Raw genomic sequence first — 25,323 nt, 5'->3', positions numbered from 1 at the left:
AAAAAGGTTATAATACCATTTATTCACCTTCATTTTACCATAAGTAAATCGGATTGTCTACGGCCAGCACATACATTTTGGTTATTTTTCCGAAATAACTGTAATTTTGTGAACAAACAAACAATTGCTTTATGTTAATTTTTCCATGATTTTACAGTGAAAGTAGATTCATACTGCCCATCTCGTTATTCTCGCTTTCATTCTTCAGTCCTGTAATGAATCACGCAATACGAGCCTATGGTTTTATGTTTAAAAGGCCATACATTATTTCCTTTTTGTGTTTTGAATAGCAATTATCTCTATGTATGGCATGTTAAACACTCATCCTCAATATATTCTTCGCCTGAAGGAAGGAATAGTAGAAACACTAAACGTGGAACATTTGCCTATTTTCCTAAATTTCTTTTCCTCTGCAGCATAGCACACTCGTTTAACCTCACTTCCTCGCCAAATGACTATCAGCAGCAGGAACAGCGCCCCGGTAATGATTTTAGTTTGTTTTCTTTCTTTAAACAAAAATGAAGCTCTGTACACATTATCTGAAAGAAAATGAAATCAGTTTTTATTATGAATGTACTTGGAATAAGATGTATCCTTTATCTTAAAATTTGAAGATTGTATATATGCTTATCATTATCTGTTATTGAATATATAATAACACGGTGGCCAAATCCAGTTCCAGTGCGACGCAGGAATTCGAAATGAAGGTAGAAGAAACTCAACACTGATTTGTGGTTCAACGACGGCAGAGACGGTGGAAGGAATGGTGTTTGAGATGGTGAAGGCAAAAGAATTGGGTGCTGACTTAGTAGAGGCTCGGTTGGATTTGTTGAAGGACTTCCACCCTACTCAACATCTTCCGTTTCTGATCAATAACCGTCCTTTGCCCATTTTAATCAGCTATAGGTTTATATGAATAAATTTGCACAGCATTTTCATTTTGTCAGGTTTCAGTTCTGAGTTGTAACTCATGCATGCTTTCATTTCAGACCAATATGGGAAGGAGGAAAGTACGAGGGTGATGAAACCAAACGACAAGAAGCTCTACGTCTAGCCATTGATTTGGAGTGTGAGTTTGTTGAAGTTGAATTAAAGGTAATTTAATTAGTTGCTATACTCTTTACCTACGCTGCAAAACATAATAAATTCAAATGTGCTGCTGTTACGGATACTACCTAAAAACAATTCTTCATTTAAGTTTCATTTATTTTACATCAGACAATATTTTTTTTTAAGTCATTATATCATACATACGCATTTCATTATTAAATATTAAAGTACTACTGATAACATAATTTGAAGGAGTTTACATTTCTCTCTTACTTGGTAAATAGAAAGGTACATGCATGCAAGTAGCTCTAATATTGTTTTCGTGTATGTAATTTTTTTTAATAATAAAAATGCACTACATATATCTATTTAATATATGTAACTTAAAATATTTATTACAAAAATTTACAATTTCATCACATGTAATAATCTATGATTGACAAGCTGTGTTTGCATTTAATCAAGTTCAAAGGGACATTGCATCAAACTACTGCTCAGGGAATGAATAATTCAATTCAATGTAAAGCTAAATAATTAGATCGAAATTAAATATAAATGTATATTTTATTTTAAAATTACCTTGGGTTTTTTATATACTTAAATTTAAATAATTACATTAGATTTTAAAATCAAATTCATATTTTTAAAAAGAAAATATTTTGATATTTGCAAATTAATTTGATGCCTATTTAAAATTTTATTTTAAGTTCAAAAAAATGAAAATTGTTATATATATATATATATATATATATATATATCTTCTAAATTTAATTTTTGAATAAAAATTTGTTGAAATTGTAACATCTCACTTCAATGTTTTAAACACTATTAAAGAAATATCACACATTCAATAAACTATAACTGTTAACCAAATAAACAAATATATAAAAGATTATTTACTTATTTATAAGAGATTCATTAAAAATTCCAAACCAAAAGAAAACATTATTTACACTAAAACAAACCTTCGCAACCTAGATATAATGAATTAGGTATAATTTATAAAAACGATTAGTTTTTTCATATTTAATATAGAGTTAGGTATAATATTTAATGTGTCCTTAAATTTAAGTACAGATCACCTATTAATGAGGTTAAATTATGTAGAGTTTAGTGGTAACACCTGAGCAAGACAAGAATTAAATCTTTCAAAAATCTAATTCAAACGTATTTTAATATAGATAACTGAATTCAAAAAAAAAATCTAAATAATCGAAGTATATTTTAAATCTAAAGTCACAAGTATGTATTAGAAAGTGAGTTTCTAAATCTAACTCAATCTCATAAAATTTACAAAAGTTTACTTTATTTCTAGTCGATATTGGATTTTCAAGAGTGTGTCTGTGTTTTGTGTTTTGAAGGTGGCCCATGAGTTTTACAATGGCATTGGATGGAAGAAGGCAGAGAGTGTGAAGATGGTTGTGTCTTCACACAACTTGGAAAATACACCATCTGTGGAGGAAATCGGTAACCTTGCTGCTACAATTCAAGCTTCAGGGGCAGATATAGTGAAGATTACTACGACTGCCTTAGACATCACGGATTCTGCACGTCTTCTCCAACTCTTACTACACTCTCAAGTAACTTCTCTTCTATATTTATTTATGTTTATCTTAAATTAAATGTTAATTGATGCACTTTTTAAGTTTAAATTTATTTACTTCTACAAACTACTTTAAAAGGGTTTCAAAAACGAGATGTTATTTTTGAACAAAATAAATGTATAATTTTCTTAAGGAAAAATATTAAATAACATGAACAATACGTATCTTACTAATTAATATATTCATTTATACACGTGCTGAGTTTGATTAATTGAATAACTGCAGGTCCCAATGATAGGAATTGCAGTTGGTGAGAAGGGGATTTTGTCAAGGGTACTCTGCGCAAAATTTGGAGGATTTCTCACGTTTGGTTCAATTGAGGATGGTGCTGTATCATCTCCTGGGCAACCAACTATCAAAGAATTGTTAGATTTGTACAATTTTAGACACATTGGGGTTGACACTAAAGTACACGGTGTTATAGGAAATCCTATCAGTCATAGCAAAAGTCCTCATCTTTATAATGCAGCTTTCAAGTCTATGGGATTTGATGGAGTTTACATGCCTTTCTTGGTCGATAATGTCTCAGATTTTCTCAGCACTTACTCATCTCTTGATTTTGTTGGATACAGGTATGATGGTATCCTACAAGATTCTTCTAATTAACACATGGTTGAATAAAGCCATTCCCGCTTTTCTATACTTTCCCTTGGTGTTATTGACCTGTAACTTTATTCTTAATATACTTTAGAACATACGTAAATGATCTATATAAAGCTTATTTAATAGAGTCATGTGGTCACAAAAACTTAGCAGGATCATGTAATGATTATGTCAAAATTATGGTTTCAATCTCACGATTGCTAGTAATTCTTAGTTCTTTAACGAAAACAGTTACACGATTCCTCACAAGGTGGATGGACTTAGATGTTGTGATGAAGTCGATCCTGTTGCTAAGGTATTTACTATTTGACCTTAAGAAGCCTCTGTCCATTTTTTCTATCATTTGAACTTAATTTAGCATCCTAATCAAATCATTTTATCAGGCAATAGGAGCTATTAGCTGCATGATTAGGAGGCCGAGTAATGGAAAACTGATAGGTTATAATATGGATTATCTTGGGGCCATTGCAGCTATCGAGGAACGACTACAGGGTTTATACATAAGTTTCTGTATTTTGTTTGCAGATATTGAGGAAGAGGACTATGCAAGGTTTTGGTTTATTTATAGGCTTTTTGTTACAATTGTTTGCAGATTCAAACGGACGATCCATGTCTGGTTCACCTTTATATGGTAAACTGTTTGTGGTCATAGGAGCTGGTGGGGCAGGAAAGGCACTAGCATTCGGTGGAAAACAAAAGGGTGCAAGAATAGTTGTTGCTAATCGTACATATTGTGAGAAAGTGTTGTTGGCTTAGTTTGATAATTCATTCCTTGTGATGAATGAAGATGAGGAGCATAATCTGTTTATTTTCTTTGTTATCAGCCAAAGCCCAAGAACTAGCCAACAGAGTGGGAGGAAAGGCTATTACTTTATCTGAATTAGAGAACTTCCACCCAGAACAAGGCATGATTCTCGCAAATGCTACATCTGTTGGAATGGAACCAAAAATTCACCAGTCACTCGTACCAAAGGTTTGGTGTTAGTGTTGCATATTCTGATATTACCACAAGTTACAATAAGTTACTCTAAAAAGTAACACTAATGATAGTTTCAATGTTTTAACAGGAAGCCTTGAAACACTACTCCTTGGTATTTGATGCCATTTACACACCAAAGTTGACAAGACTCCTTCGAGAAGCACGAGAAGTTGGTGCTGCCATCGTTTATGGTACAGAAATGTTCATCAATCAAGCATTCGTGCAGTTTGAAAGGTTCACAAGGTTGCCAGGTTAGACAAGAATGAAAGAATAGCACAGTAATAACAAATAATCCGCTTTCATCAAATTTTTTACATGAATTCACTCTATCCGTTCCAGCTCCAAAGCAACTCATGAGGGATGTGCTGGCAAGAAATACCTGAGAATAAGATATATCAACATAAGGTATATGGAAAGGACTTGTGATCTGTTTTTAACCTTCACTCCCTTAAATGCATTGATTTAGATTCTTTTATGAGTATTAGTGCATTTAAAGTATTGTCTCTTTTAGATATTGTAACTCTTTCATGATTTTGTCTTTTGAGAATGTATCAAAGAGTTGAAGAAGTAATAACATCTTAGATATAATATGTTTTGAGGATTTATTCTCCTTAGATTGAAAGGTGAAGATATATTTCAATTGCTTCACTTCTCTGTTTTCATTGAAAGTCTCACAATGTCGACTAAAGATAAGATCAAATTATAATATATAAGTAGATTGCAAACTTTACCTTTAAAGATGTGGGATAAAAATAAGATATTATACACTTTGAAACTGAAATCTCTATTACAATTTTCTCTTATCTATCATTTTTAAAATGACCTAAGTCTATCTGATATATTATAATAATAATAATAAAAAAAACACTAATCCATTGTTTTCTTTTCTAATCTTGAATATAATTCTCATATTTTAAAATTTGTAATTTTGTATGAAATGAGTTTGTAACCATAGCTAATCTCTACTCATTTTTTTAAGTTAACTATAATTTCATCATTCCTATCAACTTATCATTATAAAAGATGTAGAAGTTATAATTATCCATTAATGCTATAACTGTACTTTAAGATAAAATTACCCATCAATATTTTCTATCAACTTCATGAATGTAAATAGCATCTTATTTAAAACATAATTTTTATGTTTTGTTTCCTTCTCTTAATTACACTTTCTATAGTTTGTGTAACTCACTTTTGTTTATAAAGGTAACTAATTGTGGATCTTTTCTTTTATAAAAATGTTTATATATCAATTTTTTATTGGTGGTAAGACAGAAAAGTGAAATAGGTATACTGTTAAACTAACTACAATTATATCACTTTCTTATTATTTACGAAAGAAAAACCATATTTTGGCAGTTTGACATGCAACTGCCGAGAAATAAAATTTCTTCCCAAATATTCTAGGTTAGAACCACGATTATATTTTAAATATTTTTCCTAGTTTTGCATTTTGCATTATGGACATAATAACATCAATGGAGAAATTGAACTTCATCATCACATGGTTGCAAATAGTACATGTTTTTTAAAAGAAGAAAAAACGCGGATGACTTAAACTGACGAGGTTCAAAAGGTCTTTAATTGAAAAATGGAAATTGAAGACCTAAATGGGAAGTTCAAATTAGGCATGACAAAGGACGTCGGTCAGCACGAATAGTGTTTATAAAAGATTTCATCTGCAAAATCAAAATTCAATCCGCAACTTGTTTGTTATTTACGTGAATAAATTTTTAAAAATATATATTTTATATATTTTTAAAATAAAATTTAAATAAAATTATAAATATATATATAAAATATAAATTATATATAAATTAAATTTTATTTTTAATTAAATTTAACCTAATAAAATATAAAATAATTTTATTTTAAATTAAATTAAATTAATAAAGTATAAATTAAATTTTTATTTTTATTTTTTGCACCTTATAAGTCTGATAGTATAATAATCACATCCGACCTGTTTATAAAGGAGTATTAAAATACATGTTACCCACTACCTGTGAATAATAAATACTGTGTATACTAACTATCTGTACTGGATTTTATTTACAGATATCCGTGGATATGAATTTTTTTGTCAATCCTAGTTTAGACTCACCGTAGCCCGCTAAAAAATGTAAAAGTAAAAAGCTATAATTTCTTCCAACAAATTTTTAAAATTTCAATTAGACTCATGCAGAAATGAAGGGTACTATTCTTTATAAAAACAAAACCTATACTCTGACCCATGAGAACATGTTTTGGATGTTGGGGAATAATTATCTATAGGTTTTCAATAATTTAAAAAATGTCACTACTATTTTTAAAATATTTTACTTGAGTGTTAGGGGTATAGGCTTTGGTTCTCTATAAAACTGAAGTTTATATCTTGAGTGGATGAGAATAGGCTTTGGTTATTTGAGAGATGCATATGGGTTTATGGACTCCGAACTCATTCATATTGGCAATAAGATGGTTGACACATAAGCATACATTACCAGTTGTTTTAGAGAGAAAAAGTAAATATATCTAGTCCCTTATATAAATAAGTGTAGTTTGTTGTATTGTAATTATACTTCGTCATTTTAAGGCTTATCAATGATCTCATTTTCAATTCAAGCATCATTTGCAACTACTTTTCCTAAGGGATAAATTATTATATGATTTTGCTTGTTGCACAAGTCTCCCCCAAATAATCTCGAACAAATATTAGATTAGTAAGAAACAAGTCCTTCAAGGTTTACTATTTTTGTCTAATTTTATTTGTTTGATTCATTTTCTTTTTCAATTTTTTATAATTGTATTGAAATATGTGTCTGCAAAACTAACGACAAATGCATCGGTCGCAGCGTGACAAGTGATAAATATCATCATTTGCCAAGGGACTTGTACAACACATGATAATTATTCCTTTCATAACTCGATTAGACATTAAAAGGCACAAAAATACAAGAAACTCTTTTTGTATTTTTATCAAACAGTTGGTGTGCGAGAAAATTTAACATAGAGTATTTACAATTTGTTAAAACTAGAGTTCATCTACTTCACTCTCATGCTTTCAAAAACATCTCAATTCCATAATCAAGTCAAAATCAACTCATAAACATACTCAAATCCTATCCCTAGTGACTTTGAGTCTATGATAACTCATCAAGTTCCAATTCTTTGAATCTTCAACAAGTAATCATGTATTAAGTTCAAGGGTCATAAGATTACTAATGAACCATGTTCTATTTCTAGATACAAACATTCATTAGGCATTCAATTTCAAGTTCTAGGTTCAAGTCATATTTCTCAATACATCAAGAACCACAAATAAAGTCATGGGTGATCAAGCCATAACAAACATTAAATATAAAAATCAAATACTAACTTTGAAATGGAAAAGCATATGCATTAACATCACAAAATACATAAGATTCAATTTATTACATCTATTCTCAACACATAGGAAAAACTCTCTATGGAACAGAACTTAGGATTCTACAAAATTAAAAAGATAAAAGAAGAAATTGAAATCATAAAAAGATGCACGACTTTCCCATGAAAAAAATGTTCTTCTGGCGTTGGTGGTCCTCCATCCAGAGGCGCGGAATCACAAACCTCTAGAAATGTTGGAAGTAAAAGAGTTAGGGAGTCAGCTCCAGACTCAGGAGAAAGTTTCAAAGCTGGTAATATTTATGAGATGAAAGATGCTTATGGTCGAGAAAACGATATTGATCCTTCAGGACGTGATGCAGGGAGATCTAGTAGACAAAAGCAACAACATGTTTGATGCGTGGAAACTTCTGAAAGTGACGATTTTGAAGTCCCTTACAAGGGTAAAGGCTTTTTATAAGTATCTACAGTTTTATTGTACTGAATTTGATTCACACCATGTTAGTATTACAATGCACTGACCAAGGAAAATAATTTGAGCATGCTTGTTTGTACTGTCAAACTTCTCTGTTATACAATTCTTTAGGTAAAAGGTCACACACACATATATAATTATTGAATGATTAAGAATAAATAAATCAAATTAGCATCCTACTTATTCAGAGGTAAAACTCTTACCTTGTGTTTGAATAAGAAATTTTACGACATTCAAATACATTGGATTTGAATATATATTTATTTCAATTTTTTTTTTCAAATGTTTGTTTTAAATAAAACAATTCAAATTTAGTGAATTTAAAATTTTTTGTTTAGGTAAAGTATCAAATTTATTGATGTTAATTTTTTTGTCAAAGATATTTAAGAATTTTTTATTTTATATTTGTAAAAGTTGTTTTTAATTTATGTTAAGCAAAATAATTTTCAAGTTTTGAAATGTTAGATTTTAAGATAGTATCAAATCAAAATCATATAAGGTTGTGTCAAGTTAGTTTAAATTAGAACCAAACCAAGTTGACTTAATTTTACGTAGAGTTGAGTTAGTTTAAGTTTAACATGATTTAAGTAGGCTTAGACTCTTATTAAGTTGGCCTTAGTCTAAGTTGAGTTAAGTTGACTTAGGTTCAGGTAAAGTTAAGTTGGCTTAGGTTTAGGTAAAGTCAAGTTGGTTTGGATCCAGGTTAAACTTTGTAATTTGGTCTAGGTTTAGTCAAGTTGATTTGAGATGAGGTTGAGTTGAGTTAGAACATATTACATTCAATTAAGTTACGATAGGTCTACATTCATTAGGCCAAATTAGGTTAAGTCTCTCGAAGCGTAAGTCAAGGTGAATTGATCCAGGTTTGGTTAAGTCAAAGTTTATGTGAGCAAATATAGTTGAGTGGAGTTAATGTTCAACCAAATCTTGTTAAACCATGTTCAAATGAGTTGGGTTAGACTTAGATGGTCTTAATTTTGATCAAGATTAAATCAAGTTGAGTCTAAGTCAAGGTTGAGTGAAGTTAGTCAACACTAAGTTGAGTTGAGTTGGTTTAGGCCTAAGTTGAACCGAGTTCATCAAGTTCAAGTCGAGTGGACATTTAACCAAGTTAGGGTAGGTTTGTGTTGAGTCAAGTTAAGAAAAATCTAACTTGAGTCAGATCTAGGTCAACTTGGATCCATGTGAGATTAAGATAATTTGAGTTAAATTTGGTCAATTCAAGTTAGGTTGTTATATCAAGTTGAAATTATATCAAACTAAGTTGAAGCAATCGTAAATAAAATTGAACTTAAATTATTCTAATTTAGGTTAAGTCAAACGATTTGGACCTAAAACAATTTAAACTATGATAACCAATATGAAATTAAGTATATGAAGATTTCCAAATTCTTAATATTTAGGTAAAATTTGAAAATTTCCACTTTTAAGTAATTCAATTATTTTAATAAAATTATAGAGTTTCAATTTGTTTCAAAATTTTTTATCTACTAATATATTATCATGAAGCATTTTAATTTTTTTAGAAATAATTAAATTGTTAAATATTTTTTAATATCAGTTTATGTTATCTTTGATATATAATCGTCAAATTTGTTTGGTAAGTAATTGTATTATTTATAATATTTAAATAAAAAATATTTTGAAAAGATGTGATAAAGTGAGAGTGAAAGAATATATTTGATTATTTTTGTTCCTATAAAATATAACATTGTCACTTTTCATATAAGTTTCTTAAAATATTAACAATACTGTTTTGATAAACATGATAATATATATTTGTATAGTCACATTTTTATAAATAATTTTATAAGATTTTGTTTTTACTAATTATGACTAAGTTGAATTATGTGATCTCTTAAATGTTTTTTGGTAAGAGAGGACCAATTTCAAAAAGAAACATAAATATAATATACCTGTAAAAAGAAACTCTTTTAACGTTTAAGCTAGTAAGAAATCTTAATAAAGTATAAAACCGTGTGAAGGAGAGATATTAAATAAAGTATAAAACTGTGAATGAGTAAATATTGAGTACAAAGTTAAGTGAGAATAATGTATTAACAGGCTTTTTTGGGCTTATGATAAATAAATGTAAAAATATTAAACATATTTTGTAATTTAAGATTTTTATAAAAATAATTAATTATTATACTGTAAGATATTATTTATATTTTATATAATTTATAATTATATTATAAGATATTATTTCAAAATTATTGTATAATAAGATTTTTTTTAAATATTTTAGAGATATAATATGATCTAATAATCAATTATTTTAAAATACTTTTGAAGATAGTACATAAGTCCTCCAGTTTCAAATTTATAAATAAAAATAGGACGAACTAAATAGATGGATGAATGAACTTTTATCATTTATTGAGTGAACTAAATAGATGGATGAATGAACTTTTATCATTTATTGAGTTTTATCGTGTAATTAAGTAACAAAATTTGTTTAATATATCTATATTTTGTTTTTTCATGAATTTAAAAAGTGTATAAATACAACATCTTACTATAGGGAATACTCAATCAATTATTATACTTAAATCTCATATTTAATATATTTCATTCACTACTTTATATGTTATACAAATATTTTAAACTTTTATTGACTTAGCATAAGAAAGTCTTTTGCAAACAGATTTTTCATATATTTCTCTTCCAAGCTCAGAACTTTCTCATTAAGAGGCAACAACTCGACTCTTAAAAGACTCATAATCCACCTTAACCAAATTCGATAAGAACATTTGTTGTCCACTTAGGGCAAGTAAAATTTTATCCTGCCTCCACAAAATAATCATAAGAAACCATCAACCGTGGCACAATTAATGAAATATGATAGTATGTGAACCATGCAACCCATTTCATTTGAATAGTAAATGGAACATCTCTAACAAATCAAACTCTCTTATGTATTCAAAGAGAAGGCATGTAGGTTCCCTTGGTTGCACCAATTGTTATTGCCAAAGACTAGGTGAAATAAGGATGTGGCTAAGGTTTTTGCAATTGTTTCTAGGGTAGAGGGTGAGGACAACGAGACGGGTTTGTCTGCACCCCGAGTAGGAACATGAGGGCAATAACAAAATCCTAATGATGCATGAGAAATCATAAACACCATCGCAAACATAATTGATAATTAATTATCATATAGATTTGTACTTTTTTTTCCTTGGTTCGAATCTGTTTTCCTAAGTTGGATTGCCAAACAAGATTTTAAGACAAATTCCTTCAAGTATGTCATTTTACTAAACTGAGATCTTAAATATCCTTATGTTACAAAACTAATAAGCAATTTACATCCATAAGCTACAATTAAGCTTGGATGGAAACATGTCCAAGGACTACTAAAAAATGTTTAACCATAACGCATAAGTTTGGATTGAAATATATTTGAGAATTACATAAAAACGTCTAAAAGTGCTATAATAACTTAAATTGAAATATATTTGAGAACTACTTAAAAACGCCATATAAGTATCCAAGAACTACTTAAAAAATGTTTAACCATAACACATAAGCTTAGATAAAAAATAGTCTAAGAACTATTTTAAAAAGTATTTAACCTAACACACGAGTTCAAATAGAAACACATATAAAGATTAGCTGAGAATTGTTTAAACATGACATATGAGCTTCAATTGACACACATTTGCATGTCACTCATTAAAACTCGTTCATCTATCAATTTAGTTCACCTACTTCCAAACTTCAGAGGTTTACGTAACACCCTCTAATATATCATGAAAAATCTCCAATTTATTATGAAATATCTTCAATATATTATGAGATATTATGAAATATCTATAAGATGTTAAAAAATAAATGATTATCATATTCTATTATATCTCCAAGATATTTATAAATAATATTTTATGATATAATAATTAATTATCTAATAACTTTAACCTACAAATAATAGTTTATGATATAATAATTGATTATATTCACAAAGATCCAAAGAAATAAAGTTTCTTTAGTATATCTATATCTCTTTATGGATGTGATTAAGAAACTTATAAATACCATACACTTAACATTAACACTCAATATCTCTCATTTAATATACATAAATCTTTTAAACTCTTAATGACTCTAGTTTCAAAAAATCTTTTGCAAGTGAATCTCACTTTAGTTTTTCATGAAATTTTAAAACTTTCACATCAAGAAACAACAACTCTTATCGAAAGTCTCTTAATGCATCTCAAAGACATATTGACCAAATTCAATAAGAACAAATTTAAAATCAACATACAATATTCCTATATTCTACTTTAAAGTTTTAAAAGAAGTATTATATCTCAAATAACAAAAATTGTCTAATATATCTATATCTCCTCATCCATGGGATTAAGAAGCCTATAAATATAACATATCAATCAGTACATACTCAATTCTCACACTCAATATCTCTCATTTACTATTTTATACTTTATACAAATCCTTTAAACTCTTAATCACACTAATATGAAAAAGTCTTTTGAAAATAAATTTGACTTTGAGTTTTCTTAGAAATACAAAACTCTCTTATCAAGAAATAATAACTCAATTCTTAAAAATCTCTTTAAGTTTTCTTAGAAATACGAAACTCTCTTATTAAGAAACAATAATTCAATTCTTCAAAGCCTCGTAATCAAAATTCAATGAGAATAAATTTAAAATAAACATATAATAGTGTTAGAATTTTGAAAGAAATATAATATAACACAATACAATTAAAATAAATATTTATTTTCTTAATATATTGTATACATTTTCTTAATATATTGCGTATATCTCGAATTAATTACTCATTTATAAAATCTATTTAACCAAATCACACCATTTCACATTAATTAGATGTATTAGTTAATTTTAGAAATTTATTTATAAAATAAATAAATGTACTACATTTTAAAATTATCTTGAATCACTTTTATGAGAAATGATATTTGTATTTATACAAACATATTTTTGAAAAAGAATATTATTAGATAGAGTTTTGAAAGTTGAAATCTACTTATATTTACATTTTAGTTCATTGACAATTTTTTTTTTATTTGAGTTAAAGGAAATACCAGTGAAGGATATTCTTTAAGAATAAAAAATTAAAGCAATAGTTGTACAATATAACAATTAATTTATTTTTTAAATATTGCCATTATTATTATTATAGGTTTATTTATTATTTAATTAAATGAACTGATGCTCTCTGTTCTCGATAAAAGCTTATTTTCTTATATCTAAATTAATTAATCTTATTTTGATAAAAATAATCTCTCTCTATATATTGTTTTCGACAATTTTATTTAAATTTAAATGTAAACTTAACTAATTTACAAATATTATTAAGAATAGTACTTTCAATCATATTGATTTGAGATGATGTTGATTATTAAACATAACGTATGTTGTTTTACAGAAAAGTTAACAGGGTTGAATTAAGTGATTTATTAAAGTACATACATAATAAAATAAAGCTAGTAAAATAGAATAGGGTAGAAAGTAAAGAAAAAGCGCTTTTTTATTTTAAGAAAATATTGTATAAAGTAAAAATAAAATTCATAATTTCATAAATAATAAATAAATTAAGTATTTGATTACGAAATTACCCTTATATTTATTATAAAAAATAAAATAATTGATGTAATAATGAATTTAAACACACGAAAATCCCATGTTCCCTCCCACTCATTTAGCATTTTTGCCTTCCCTCCTTTGGCTTTTAAATTTTTTTAGTTGGAGCTTGGCTCCCGCTTTCAGGCGCTCTTAGGCTTTGTTTTTATCTCTCTCCCGCTTTCCAAGTGCTTCTCCTCATGCGAGATTTTAGGGTTTTGCTTTCTCTTCCAACCAACAACTTTCACAATCAAGCTTTGTTATGTTCAGTGTTTCTTCGCGTTTGATTCGTGTTTCTTTACTGTTCCAAAAACCAGGTTGGTACCTTTTGTCTTAACTTTTAATTGTCGAATGCGTGATTTAAATGCTTCGTGAGCGCGTGCGTGATTCGTGCATATACTATGTTTTGCTTAAGCACTGAATAAGATGCTCGTAGTTAGGTTTTATTTCATCGCGTTAGGTTTATTTTGTGTTGGTCATGTCAGAATATTGTGCTGCTTGTGTATTGGGAATAGGTATAATTACAGAAATTGCCCTTTCTACGATTTAGAGCGAGGTTTAGAGAAATAACGGTGGTTGGATTTTGATTTGAATTCCTCCATGGAGTGCAACAAGGATGAGGCGGTGAGGGCTAGGCAAATGGCCGAAGCTAGAATGCAAAGTGGTGAATTTGTGGAGGCACTCAGATTGGCTACCAAGGCTAAAAAGCTGTATGCTGATGTTGAAAACATTACTCAGATTCTTACCATCTGTGAGGTTCACAATGCTGCAAATAAAAAGGTCTCTGCCACTGAAATGGACTGGTATGCGATACTTCAGATCGAAAGATTTGCTGATGAAGCAATCATAAAGAAACAGTACAGGAGGCTCGCACTGCTACTTCATCCTGACAAGAACAAGTATGCTGGTGCAGAAGCTGCTTTCAAGTTGATTGGGCAAGCCAATGGGGTCTTGAGTGACCAAGAAAAACGTTCTTTGTATGACAGCCGGTTCGGAATCTCTGTGAGAGGTGCTGCGAAGAAATCCACTGCAAAACGTGGTGCAGAAAAATGCCAGAGAAGTTCTGAATCACAACGTAATTCACATGGGAATGTGTTCACTGCAAAGCGTGATGAACATGCAACAAATTATCAAAAGAATTCTTATCCTAACTCCGCTGATTCCAACAACCAAGCTGGGCCGACGACATTCTGGACAACTTGCCCACATTGTGGTTTTCAGTTCGAGTACTTAATACGATATGCGTATACGAACTTATTATGTATGCAGTGCTTTAAATCATATAAAGGTAATGTTTTTAGTTTTGGTGCTCCACCGCCACAGCCAAAGTTTACTTCAGTAAATATCCCGAAAGAGGCTCCAGTTCCTGGTCCCCCAAAACCAGATTCAGAAAGCCATGTTCAGAAACCCTTTGGTAGAGAACGTACTGCCAGGTTTGTGCGGTCAGATACTACATCTATGAAAAAATGTGCTGCTGGAGTTGGTGCTCATTGTGAAAAGAGTAAAGATGGCTCTGTTCCTGCATCCAAAGTCATGGAGTCACAATGCTCTAAAAATGTTGGAAGTAAGAGGGTAAGACAGTCAGCACCAGATTCAGGAAAAAGCTTCAAAGATAGAAACAGTGGTGAGATGAGAGATGCTAATGTTCGAGAAAATGATATTGATCATTCAAGAGCTGGTGCAAGGAGATCTTCAAGGAAAAAACAACGTGTTTCATATACGGAAACCTCTGAAGATGAAGATCTTGAATTTCCTTCCAAATCGCCACGACAAAATGAACCACTTAAAACCGATGACGTTGAGAATAAGACTGTTCCGTCAAGTAATGGAGCGTCCAACAGCAACAATCCAGCTACTTCAACTGCTGGTGTGGCTGATCAGAACACGGAGAATGTATCCGAGTCAAAAGAGCATAACTGCTCTTCACCGGATTCAAATATTCCTTCTAGTCCAGACATCCTTTCTTGTTTTGACGCAGAATTCAATGATTTCGAAATGGACAAGGAGGCGGATCGCTTTGCTGTTAATCAAATATGGGCAGTGTATGATGATAGCGGTGATGCGATGCCAAGATTTTATGCTATAGTCAAGAAAGTGTTTTCCCCTTTCATGTTGCAGATTACTTGGTTGGAGGCTGATCCACATTACAAAGAAGACCTTGATTGGCAGGATGCAGATTTGCCTATTGCCTGCGGTAGGTTCAGACTTGGCAGTTCTCAGAAAACTACAGATCGTACTATGTTCTCTCATCAGGTGCGGTGTGTAAAAGAAACTGGCAAAGGTTCTTATCTGGTATATCCCCGTAAAGGAGAAACATGGGCAATTTTCAGAGATTGGGATATAAAATGGAGTTCTGATCCAAATAAACATTTAGCGTATGACTATGACTACGTGGAGATCTTATCAGATTTCTCTGATAACGTGGTCATCGCTGTTGCCTATCTGGGCAAAGTGAAAGGATTTGTTAGCCTCTTTCAGCAAACGTCGGAGAATGGAGCGGTCAATTTTTATGTCCGGCCTCACGAGCTTTATAGGTTCTCGCATCAAATTCCTTCTTATAAGATGTCTGGTAATGAGAGGGAGGGTGTTCCAAGAGGATCTTTTGAATTTGATCCTGCTGCCTTGCCTTCTAATCTCTTTGAAGTTGGTGATTCGGGTAATTTGAAGATGAATAGCTGAAACAACAAAGTAGAGGCTGATGAAAGTAATGTTGCTTGAACTGGTTCCCCTATCCTTGTACGTTCGTCAAGGGGACAATAGAAGGACGGTTAATAGTCAAGAAACGTAAAATGGTACCTGCTCCATGCCAGGCTAACGAGGGGAGTGAAGTGTCATGAAGAAATTGAAGACAGATGATTTCTTCAGTTTGTATTTTGATTTAACCCATAAATGATTTTCCCTCTGTAGCTTTTTGTTAGTCAGTCCTTTCTGACTTTGCCATGGCATGGCAGTTTCTTGATTTGCCTTGTTAGCATGTGTCTATCTTTGGAATCAAATCGACTTTTAGATATATTATTTGATGGTGGTTCTTATAATTATAAATAACCCATTCTCAATCCAACCTAAAATATTCATGTTTGCACCCAAAATGTCCTTGTTTCCGGTCTTTAAAAAATAATTTTAAACATTTTATCGACAGGACAATGGATTCAAATAACATGCCATTTCACGAAATGGATTGTCACGTTATAGGATGCTAGTAACATTGAAGATGTCATGGTTATTAGATTTTTCCTTTTTGACAATATCATTCTTATTAGCTAACTATATCCATAAGTAGAAAAAATGAAGTACAAATGGTGAAGTCAAATTTATAGTTTTAACGAATCGTAATGTAATGTGGTGCGATGAAACGACATTACAATACTAAAAGTATAACTATAAAGTATTTAACCAAATTTCATTAATTAAAATATTTACAGAAACTAAATTTAAGAAATGCAGATTTTAATGACCCAAATTACAGTTTTTTCCAACTGAAATAATGAAAAAAAGTACAATTAATTCTTTATCTCATGTATTCTAGAATAATTGTATCAAAGACAGTATTTGAACTAAGACAATTTTTTATTCGGTTGTTTCTTAATAAAAGAAAAAACATTTAAATTTTCATAAACCCCATTAGTAAAAATTGAAAAACATTTATTCTTATATTATAAGTTAGAACACAGAAATTAAAAAAATAAATAAAACTTAGTCTCTCGACTGTATTAGTTAGGTTTTCTAATATTTTCTTAATAAATTTCAATCTGTATTTTCCACATTATTTATGTGGATAATTTTTTCCTCCATCATTTTAGATTATCTTCCTTTCTATTTGTTATTATTTTTTTTATCTCCACCCTAAATTAAATTATATTAACTTTTCTAAATTATCTTCATTTCGATTTATTCATTAAACATAAAATATGATTTAAAGAATCAAAGATACCTTCCTAGAACTTTTTCTACTATCTTAAGAAGGCATTAGATAGATGTAAATAGTTTAATATTTTGAAAATAATAAAAACAACCAATAATTATGATATTTAAACTATATTCCGCAATTATATTTTAATTAAAATGTAGTTTGAAATAATATGTTTTATCCTTAAATATAGTTTGAAATAACACAGCCAATAAAACTTAAAATATTTATATCTGTAAACATTCTTTATCTAGATATTTAAAAGGTAGTGATAATTGATTATAAAATCAAATAATGGTTAATTCAAGTAGATAAATCTTTAAATATCTTTTATATATATTTTTCCTTGACAAGTAAGACGAATTATAATAATTCCAATAATTTAAAATAATATATTTTGGTTTTTTAAACTTTTGGTCTAAAAATATGTTAAATGTTTTAGATTGATATTTGAACATAAATCTGTTCAACAATATAAACAACTTAATCATTGTTTGAAATGCCATTTAATACATCAGATTAAGAAAACTCTATTTATATTAGACTATATCAAAATTTGAGAAAATTTAATTTTTGACATCCAAATTTAGAATGAAAAAAAAAATACTATAACAATTTTGTATTATCATTGCAAATATATGAAATTATTAGATTTAAATGTGATGATCACTACATCAGATAAAAATAATATCATTAACTCTTGATTTAATACAATTTATTTAAATTTATCTTATGAAAGAATATGTATATAAACTATAAATAATTTATAAAATTATAACCATGATCTATATCATAAGAATATGGGATACACAATTGAAGAGCGCACTACCCTTCAAGACAAATTTAAGGAGCTAATCTGATAATGTCACCTTAGGAAATATGTTAAAACCAAATGGGAGGAGAGGAGCTAGCCTCGTAGGCGAAGTCTCGAGAGATGTTCTCGTCATACTTTAAGAACCAAGCACCATATAGAGCCCTCTAGGCATCAGAGCAGAAACAGGAGAAGAAGTAAAGACCGCCCACTCTGAGGTCACATTAACACAATCTCAGGAGGATTCGTGAGAAATAGATCATCAACATTAGCAAGAAAGAGACATATCCGAGCCCTTAAAATCGTCCACCTCGTTGATCGCAAACCGATGACCATGCCACCTATCACCTTTACAGATGAAGATTACAAGGCCTTTAATCTCGATCAGGATGATCCTATGGTTATTACTATTGAGAAAATCCGGTATGGGTGAGTAAAGTGTTGATTGACCAATGAAGCTCGATTAACATTCTGTACTAAAAGACCTTTTCAAAGATGGAATTGTCTAAAGACCTCATTCTCTCGTACAATGAGCAGATAGCCAAGTTCTCCATAGAGAGGTTGGACACCCATACTTACTAGAACCTTAGGATGAGGTTCAAAACCGATAGGGCAAATTAAGAGATCTGGGTGAGGTATCTTTTGGTAGAGGTTAACACCTCATAAAATGTACAAATTGGGCAACCATACCTCAATATTTTTGGTGCCATAGTCTCCACACCTCACTTGGCGATGAAGTCTGATAAGCAAAAAATTTGCATGATGCATGCAGATAAAAAAGTCGCATTGGAATGCTACCTAGTAGGACACAAGGTGACGTAATACGTTCCCCACGCAAAGCTAGACAATATGAAATGGCCATGGCTGACTTGGACCCCTGGTCCAATACAGAGGACATAATGGAATTGCAAGGAGAAGTTAAGCCACTAAACCTGGGAAAACAAGATGGCTGAACAATCAACATGGACAACAACATGAGTTTAGAGCAGGAACAAGCTGTGGCGAGGGTGTTGAAGGCCAACAATGACTTATTCGTGTGGACAACTACGAACATGTCAGGCATTTACCCTGGTGTGATGTCCCATAAGCTTGCTTTTTTCAAGGAGGTCTGACTGGTAGCGTAGAAGAAACGTCGCCTGGGAGAGGAAAAAAAGAAGTCATCGAGGCCGAGATCAAGAAGCTAGAAGAGGCTAACTTAATTTGAGAAGTTACATACACCACGTGGTTGACAAATGTAATGATGATGAAGAGGTCGAGCGGTTAATAGATAATGTGCACTCACTTCACTTATCTCAACAAAGCCTGCTTGAAGGATGCTTATACTCTCGACAACATTAATGGGCTAGTTGATGGTATGTCGAGCCATCAGATCCTTAGTTTTTTATATGTGTAATATGGGTACAATCAGATACCCATGTGTCATCTCGACAAGATAAAACGACTTTCATCATCAAACAAGCAAACTATTGTTATTAGGTTATATCGTTCGGTTTGAAGAATGTTGGCGCCACATATCAATGCCTCATGGATAAGATCTTCCGTTATCAGATAGGCCAATGCATGGAGGTTTAAGTAAATGACATGGTAGTAAGATCCCAATCAGTTGAGGAACATGTCAGAGATATGGAGGAGGTCTTTTACCGGATTAGGCATTACAACATGCGACTGAACCCCTCCAAGTGTGCTTTTGGTGTTGGAGCAGACAAGTTCTTAGGCTTCATGCTTACCACACGGGACATTGAGGTGAATCCGGACAAGTGCGTGACTATCCTGGAGATGAGAAACCCACAAAACCTAAAAGAAGTATAGAGGCTAGTGGGTCGTCTAACCTCTCTCTTGGTTTATCCCCAAGTTGGCTGAGAAAATAAAACCCATCTTAAGGACGATGAAGAAGAGCTCTTTTGTTAAGTGGGACAAGTACTTTTTATCCCCAAGTGTACTTTTTGTGTTGGAGCAGACAAGCTTTTAGGCTTCATGCTCACCACAGGGACATTAAGAGGAATTCAGACAAGTGCGTGACTATCCCGGAGATGAGAAACCCATAAAATCTAAAAGAAGAGTAGGGGCTAGTGGGTCGTCTAACCTTTCTCTTGGTTTATCCCTGAGTTGGTTAAGAAAATAAAACCCATCTTAAGGATGATGAAGAAGAGCTCTCCTATTAAGTGGGACAAGTAGTGGGAAGCCACATTTGTAAAGGTAATGGTTATTCTGACAAGCTCGACTAGTTACGGGAAATGAACTACAACTTTACCAATGTTATGTTCTATGAAGGGTGAAAAAAATAAATTTAGGTCTGGTTTAAAATTGAATAGATTCAAAATTTAAGTCTCTTTGTATTCTAACATACTTAAAACATACATTTAAGTATGTTGGAAAACTCATCAAATGCAAAATTTAAGTTTCTTTTTTTGTATTCTAACAAGTTTAAAACATAAATTTATGTCTGTTATGAGATGAACAAATTTAAAATATGGACTTTTATTTACAAAAATGTCACTGGACATTTTTTAAGTCCAAACATAATTAAATTGAGAGACTTAAGAGTCTGTTTTTGTACTAGTGATAGGACCCAGTGCAAGATGACTGCCTAAAGATAAAATCATTTATCTTGCATATATGCTTCCCAACAGAGAAGAAACCCATGTCTTACAATAAAAAATGTTTATATCCTCTTCCCCAACTTATTTAAAAAGAAATTATCACTAAGTATAAATAATAAAAGTTATTCAAAACGGTAAATCTTCCAAAATCTTCTAAATAATATTAATAATGTCTATGTGCCAAAAAATATGGTGTTAATCTATATATGTAAAATTGAAATATATTTAGAAAATTCAATCCAAAATGATTGAAAAATGCAAAACCCCATCAATACAGAATTATATCGTCTGATGAATATGACGTGTTCTGCATCCAATACAAAAATTAAAAATTTAACAAGGAAGACAAAAGAAAAAAAAATGATAAAATGACATAAAAAATAAAATAGTTATAGAAAAATAAATTTTTATAAATTTTTGAAAAATAGAAAGTAAAAAATAAAAAATATAATGTCAAATACATATAAAAGAAAGAATTATGATCGTAAAATTATATTGACAAAAAAAAAAACACTTAATACAAAAAATCTGTAGAGATACTCGAGTTCTTTGCTCTCTTCCTAGAACGGTGACCCTCTCGTTCTCGTTCTTTGTCCGCATCTCTTCCTTGATCTCTATCTTTGGATTTTGTTCTGTACATGTCTCTATCTCTATCTCTTTTCTTGTTATCCTTAAATGTCTTGCAAATGACCTCAATTCTACGATCAGACATTTTAGAATCTTTGCAGACTGCTATATATTGTGTCTTTGGAAGGCTATAAAGATGAGCCAAAACCCTGCAGACTTCATCAATCTCAGATTTCTCTCCGTCAAATGCTTTCCACCATGGCGGATTCTCAGGAAGGGGTACTTGGAACCTTCGAGCAGCAGCATATACAACTCCACAAGCCACCACCTCACTCTTAAATCGAACACACAATGTAGTTCTCAAACTGCATCAAGCAGAAAACAAAAACGCTGAATGTATGGACAAGCACAGAAACGCATTAGCAGAGAAATTAAAATAATATCTGCAATATGTACCTATCATTCGCCAGTTTCCAGGCTTCTTGCCTCAATTTTGGAGGTGTTTCAAGTGTAGCAAGATAACTTGATAAAAATTTATGTGGATGTTCAACATGACAAATGAACCCCATCTCTTTCAAAATTTCTCTTTCTGTTATGCTCAATTCCGTTTTCAAATCAAAGTATTTCTGTTCATCCGAAAACATTCAAAATATGAAATAAGTCTTCTTTTGAAACTCAAATGAAAAAAAAAAAAATGAACAGGAGACTTTTCAGTGTGCTTTGTCCTCACTAGCACACTTTCCGAGAAAACTTCCCGGAAGGTCACCCATCCCATAATTACTCAAGGCTAAGCACGCTTAACCATTGAGTTCTTATGAGTTAGGCTACCGAAAAACAAATAATGCATTTGTTTTTTGTTTTTCGGTAGCCTAACTCATAAGAACTCAATAGTTAAGCGTGCTTAGTCTAGAGTAATTATGAGATGGGTGACTTTCCGCTTAAAAAGTGTGTGAGTGAAGACAAAGTACACTGGAAAACCTCGTGTTGATATGTGAGAGCAGTCAACAGTCCATGTAAATTCCCAGGACGTTTCATTATAAGCTAAGAAAAGTAAAAATTAAAAGCTTGTGACCTTGGAATACAAATCTAAATGCTTCATGGGAAAGTTCTCCTTCCTGCACTCCATCCTGTGAAAAACAATAATTACTTGTCTGGCTTTTCTAGGATTTTCCTCTAGTTTTGAAGCCAACCATACACAGCTTGCAGCAACTGTCTGCAAAAAAAAGCTATGAATATGAAAAAAGACAAAGAAGATAATATATCACAAAATAATAATGACCTTGACATCGAACCGTGCAAACGACTTCTTGCAATAGAAACGATGAAATAGAATCTGCCCAGTAGCCATGACTGTTTGTGGTCTGTCTAAGAATTAAGGTAAAAATTTGGAACAAGCATTGATGCAAAATGAAAATGAACACAATTAAAAGGATACAATCTGAGCAAAATGCCACTCTCTTGGACAAGATCGCAGCCGTAGATTCTAAGGGTGGTCTCGGTGGCTTCATCTATGCCATCTTTTCTAGAAGGTGAGTTTGCTAGCTGCTCGTCCGTGAGATAGAAGGTGTCAATTGCTGTGTATATCATCCTCTTTCTTTATCCTGAGATAAGAACAGGAACGGTGCATGAAATTTTAAAAGAAAAACGTTTTTAACTTTTTACAACACTTAAGTTTGTAATTTGTATGTTTTAAAACGTAAATTTAAATAGATCACTAAAATAATAACACATGTCTCGTTGTAAAAAAAATTGTCAAAAAATAGTGTCAAAATATCATCATTCATTTTAAACTCTCCGAAAACTTTAAAGTGAATGAAGAAGCTAACGAGATAGAAGCATTACACTATTAAAGAGACTTCAAGTTTATCCCAGACTCAGAGCTTTTGCCCTTTTGCCTAGTAAAGAGACTTCAAGTTTTGAAAAAGAAAAAATGTATGATATGAAAATTATATTGAATGAGAATTGAATAATTCTATATGAGAGTTTAGTGTTTATAGATACTCTATTTATAAACTTCTTACATCATACTTAAATATAATCAAATATTATATTTATAAAAATATCATATGATTAATTATTATATTATATATATTGTATGTATTAAATAATCAATTATAATATCATAATATCACAAAAATATATTAGAATATAGAACAATATATTAATTATAACTATTTTGGATATATTTTATAATATCTTAAATTATTATTTTTAAAAACTTTAAATGTAGACTTATTATGAATATAAAAATTTAATTTTATTTCAATAAAAATAATAATAAGTTATATAAATAAACATATGTTTCCTTCTATAAATTGTTAATGATACACTGCCAAAAGATCGTTTATTAAAAAACAGTTCAAAATGTAGTATAATGTAAAAATTAACTATTTTTTTCTTAGAACTAAACTTATCCTTATCTCAACTTATATAAAAAACTTATCAACATTTTATGAAGTATGAGATTTTAATGGAATGAGCTTTTGTCTTTTTTGAGAAAGCTTTAACTTTTTAAGAAAAACAAATATATAATATATAAGAGTATTATTAAATATGAATATTATAAGAATTCTAGCTGAGAATGTGTTTATCTTTATAGGAAGATATTACATTTATAAGTTTTTTTTTTTATTTATAAATGAACACATATAGGTTAGAAGATAATAAAATAAAATCTTTTAAAGATATTATATAATATTGTTATATCATAATATTTTATATTTAGATAATTAATTATTATATTATAATATCTTACATTTAGATATTATATCATAATATCTTATATTTATTAGATAATCTATTATTATATCAAAATATATTTCAACTGTAATAAAATTCATTAACAATTATTATATCATAAATATTTTGAAAAAATTCATAATATCTTAAAAATATATACAGTATTACTTTTAATTATTAAAATTATAAATTATGTTAGGAAGGTGAATTGAGTTTGATGAATGTATCCAAATTTCTAATTTCGCAATAATTTATGAGTGAGAATGTTTATAGTATATAGTGTATATACTATGATAAATTATGAGTTAACGAGGGAAGAATGGACTAATGAATGATGTGTCATTTTCCTTTGAACCTGGACTTGACCTTGTCATAGCATAAGTTAAGTTAGTTAATGCGTCATATTTTTGAATTAGGATTTGGCCTCGGCATAAGTCAAGTGTGTGAGTGTTATGTACTGAGAGGGATTAATTTAATTAAAAATATTAGTGGATTGGGAGAAATCAAAAGCAAGAAGAATTTATATATTCACTAGAGTAGAAAAAGCTTTAGACATCGGTTATTTTAAACTTTTAATGTTAGATTTAGATTCGACGTCTTTGTGGGTGACGTTAATCATACGTCAGATTCGATATATCTGACGTCTATATAGATGTCGGATGCGTCTACAACTGATGTTTATATACACATCGAATGTGGTTACACCAGACGTCTATGTAAACGTCGGATGTATCTAAATCTGACGTTTATAGGCGTTGGACGTTTTATTCACTGTAATTCATTGGACGTCTGTTTGTGCACTGACCGACGTCTATAGACGTCAGGCTTTACACTAACAGACGTCTACTGGGTATTTTCTTTAAAAAAAATAATTTATTTTTACAGTAAAACCACACCTGAAAAACAAAAAAATGTTCCAGAACAATATCATATCATATTATATATATATATATATATATATATATATATATATATATATATATATATATATATATATATATATATATATATATATATATATATATAT

At 30.3% G+C, this 25,323-nt stretch overlaps 3 protein-coding genes across 5 annotated transcripts; 2 read left to right on the top strand and 1 right to left on the bottom strand.

Moving 5' to 3' along the window:
• The first annotated feature begins 10 nt into the window (after positions 1 to 10).
• LOC106771609 (bifunctional 3-dehydroquinate dehydratase/shikimate dehydrogenase, chloroplastic) lies at positions 11 to 4,821 on the top strand. The gene is made up of 11 exons (XM_014657605.2): positions 11 to 481; positions 677 to 906; positions 990 to 1,095; positions 2,412 to 2,630; positions 2,880 to 3,226; positions 3,489 to 3,552; positions 3,641 to 3,749; positions 3,850 to 3,990; positions 4,082 to 4,230; positions 4,325 to 4,487; positions 4,576 to 4,821. The coding sequence occupies exons 1-11, from the start codon at positions 452 to 454 to the stop codon at positions 4,617 to 4,619; spliced, it is 1,602 nt and encodes a 533-aa protein (XP_014513091.1). The 5' UTR covers positions 11 to 451; the 3' UTR covers positions 4,620 to 4,821.
• An 8,919-nt stretch (positions 4,822 to 13,740) lies between these two features.
• On the top strand, positions 13,741 to 16,682 carry LOC106769783. 2 transcript variants are annotated; one of them, XM_022785208.1, is made up of 2 exons: positions 13,741 to 13,989; positions 14,223 to 16,682. In XM_022785208.1, exon 2 carries the CDS (start codon positions 14,273 to 14,275, stop codon positions 16,349 to 16,351), a length of 2,079 nt encoding a protein of 692 aa, XP_022640929.1. In that variant the 5' UTR covers positions 13,741 to 13,989; positions 14,223 to 14,272; the 3' UTR covers positions 16,352 to 16,682. The 2 variants fall into 2 exon arrangements, with proteins under 2 accessions (XP_022640929.1, XP_014511020.1); XM_014655534.2 differs by having other exon boundaries at positions 14,188 to 16,682.
• Positions 16,683 to 21,411: 4,729 nt separating this feature from the next.
• Positions 21,412 to 23,489, bottom strand: LOC106770545 (cyclin-L1-1-like). 2 transcript variants are annotated; one of them, XM_022784926.1, is made up of 6 exons: positions 23,400 to 23,489; positions 22,993 to 23,158; positions 22,837 to 22,918; positions 22,630 to 22,770; positions 22,014 to 22,183; positions 21,412 to 21,922 (listed from the first exon to the last, which is right to left on the bottom strand). In XM_022784926.1, the coding sequence occupies exons 2-6, from the start codon at positions 23,142 to 23,144 to the stop codon at positions 21,505 to 21,507; spliced, it is 963 nt and encodes a 320-aa protein (XP_022640647.1). In that variant the 5' UTR covers positions 23,145 to 23,158; positions 23,400 to 23,489; the 3' UTR covers positions 21,412 to 21,504. The 2 variants fall into 2 exon arrangements, with proteins under 2 accessions (XP_022640647.1, XP_014511834.1); XM_014656348.2 differs by lacking the exon at positions 23,400 to 23,489 and having other exon boundaries at positions 22,993 to 23,203.
• Positions 23,490 to 25,323: the final 1,834 nt, after the last annotated feature.

Source organism: Vigna radiata, chromosome 8, assembly GCF_000741045.1.
Source record: "Vigna radiata var. radiata cultivar VC1973A chromosome 8, Vradiata_ver6, whole genome shotgun sequence".
NCBI classification, from domain to species: domain Eukaryota; kingdom Viridiplantae; phylum Streptophyta; class Magnoliopsida; order Fabales; family Fabaceae; genus Vigna; species Vigna radiata.
This window is presented reverse-complemented; position numbering and strand designations above follow the sequence as displayed.

Excerpts from the sequence above, each read along its gene's own strand:
- LOC106771609 (XM_014657605.2), top strand. The coding sequence starts at position 452 with ATGACTATCAGCAGCAGGAACAGCGCCCCG. Across the intron at positions 1,096-2,411 it reads TTGTTGAAGTTGAATTAAAG|GTGGCCCATGAGTTTTACAA; the intron begins GTAATTTAATTA and ends TGTGTTTTGAAG. Across the intron at positions 3,991-4,081 it reads TGTTGCTAATCGTACATATT|CCAAAGCCCAAGAACTAGCC; the intron begins GTGAGAAAGTGT and ends CTTTGTTATCAG.
- LOC106769783 (XM_022785208.1), top strand. The coding sequence starts at position 14,273 with ATGGAGTGCAACAAGGATGAGGCGGTGAGGGCTAGGCAAATGGCCGAA.
- LOC106770545 (XM_022784926.1), bottom strand. The coding sequence starts at position 23,144 with ATGATATACACAGCAATTGACACCTTCTATCTCACGGACGAGCAGCTA. Across the intron at positions 22,771-22,836 it reads TTGCACGGTTCGATGTCAAG|ACAGTTGCTGCAAGCTGTGT; the intron begins GTCATTATTATT and ends TTTTTTTTGCAG. Across the intron at positions 21,923-22,013 it reads TGGAAACTGGCGAATGATAG|TTTGAGAACTACATTGTGTG; the intron begins GTACATATTGCA and ends TGCTTGATGCAG.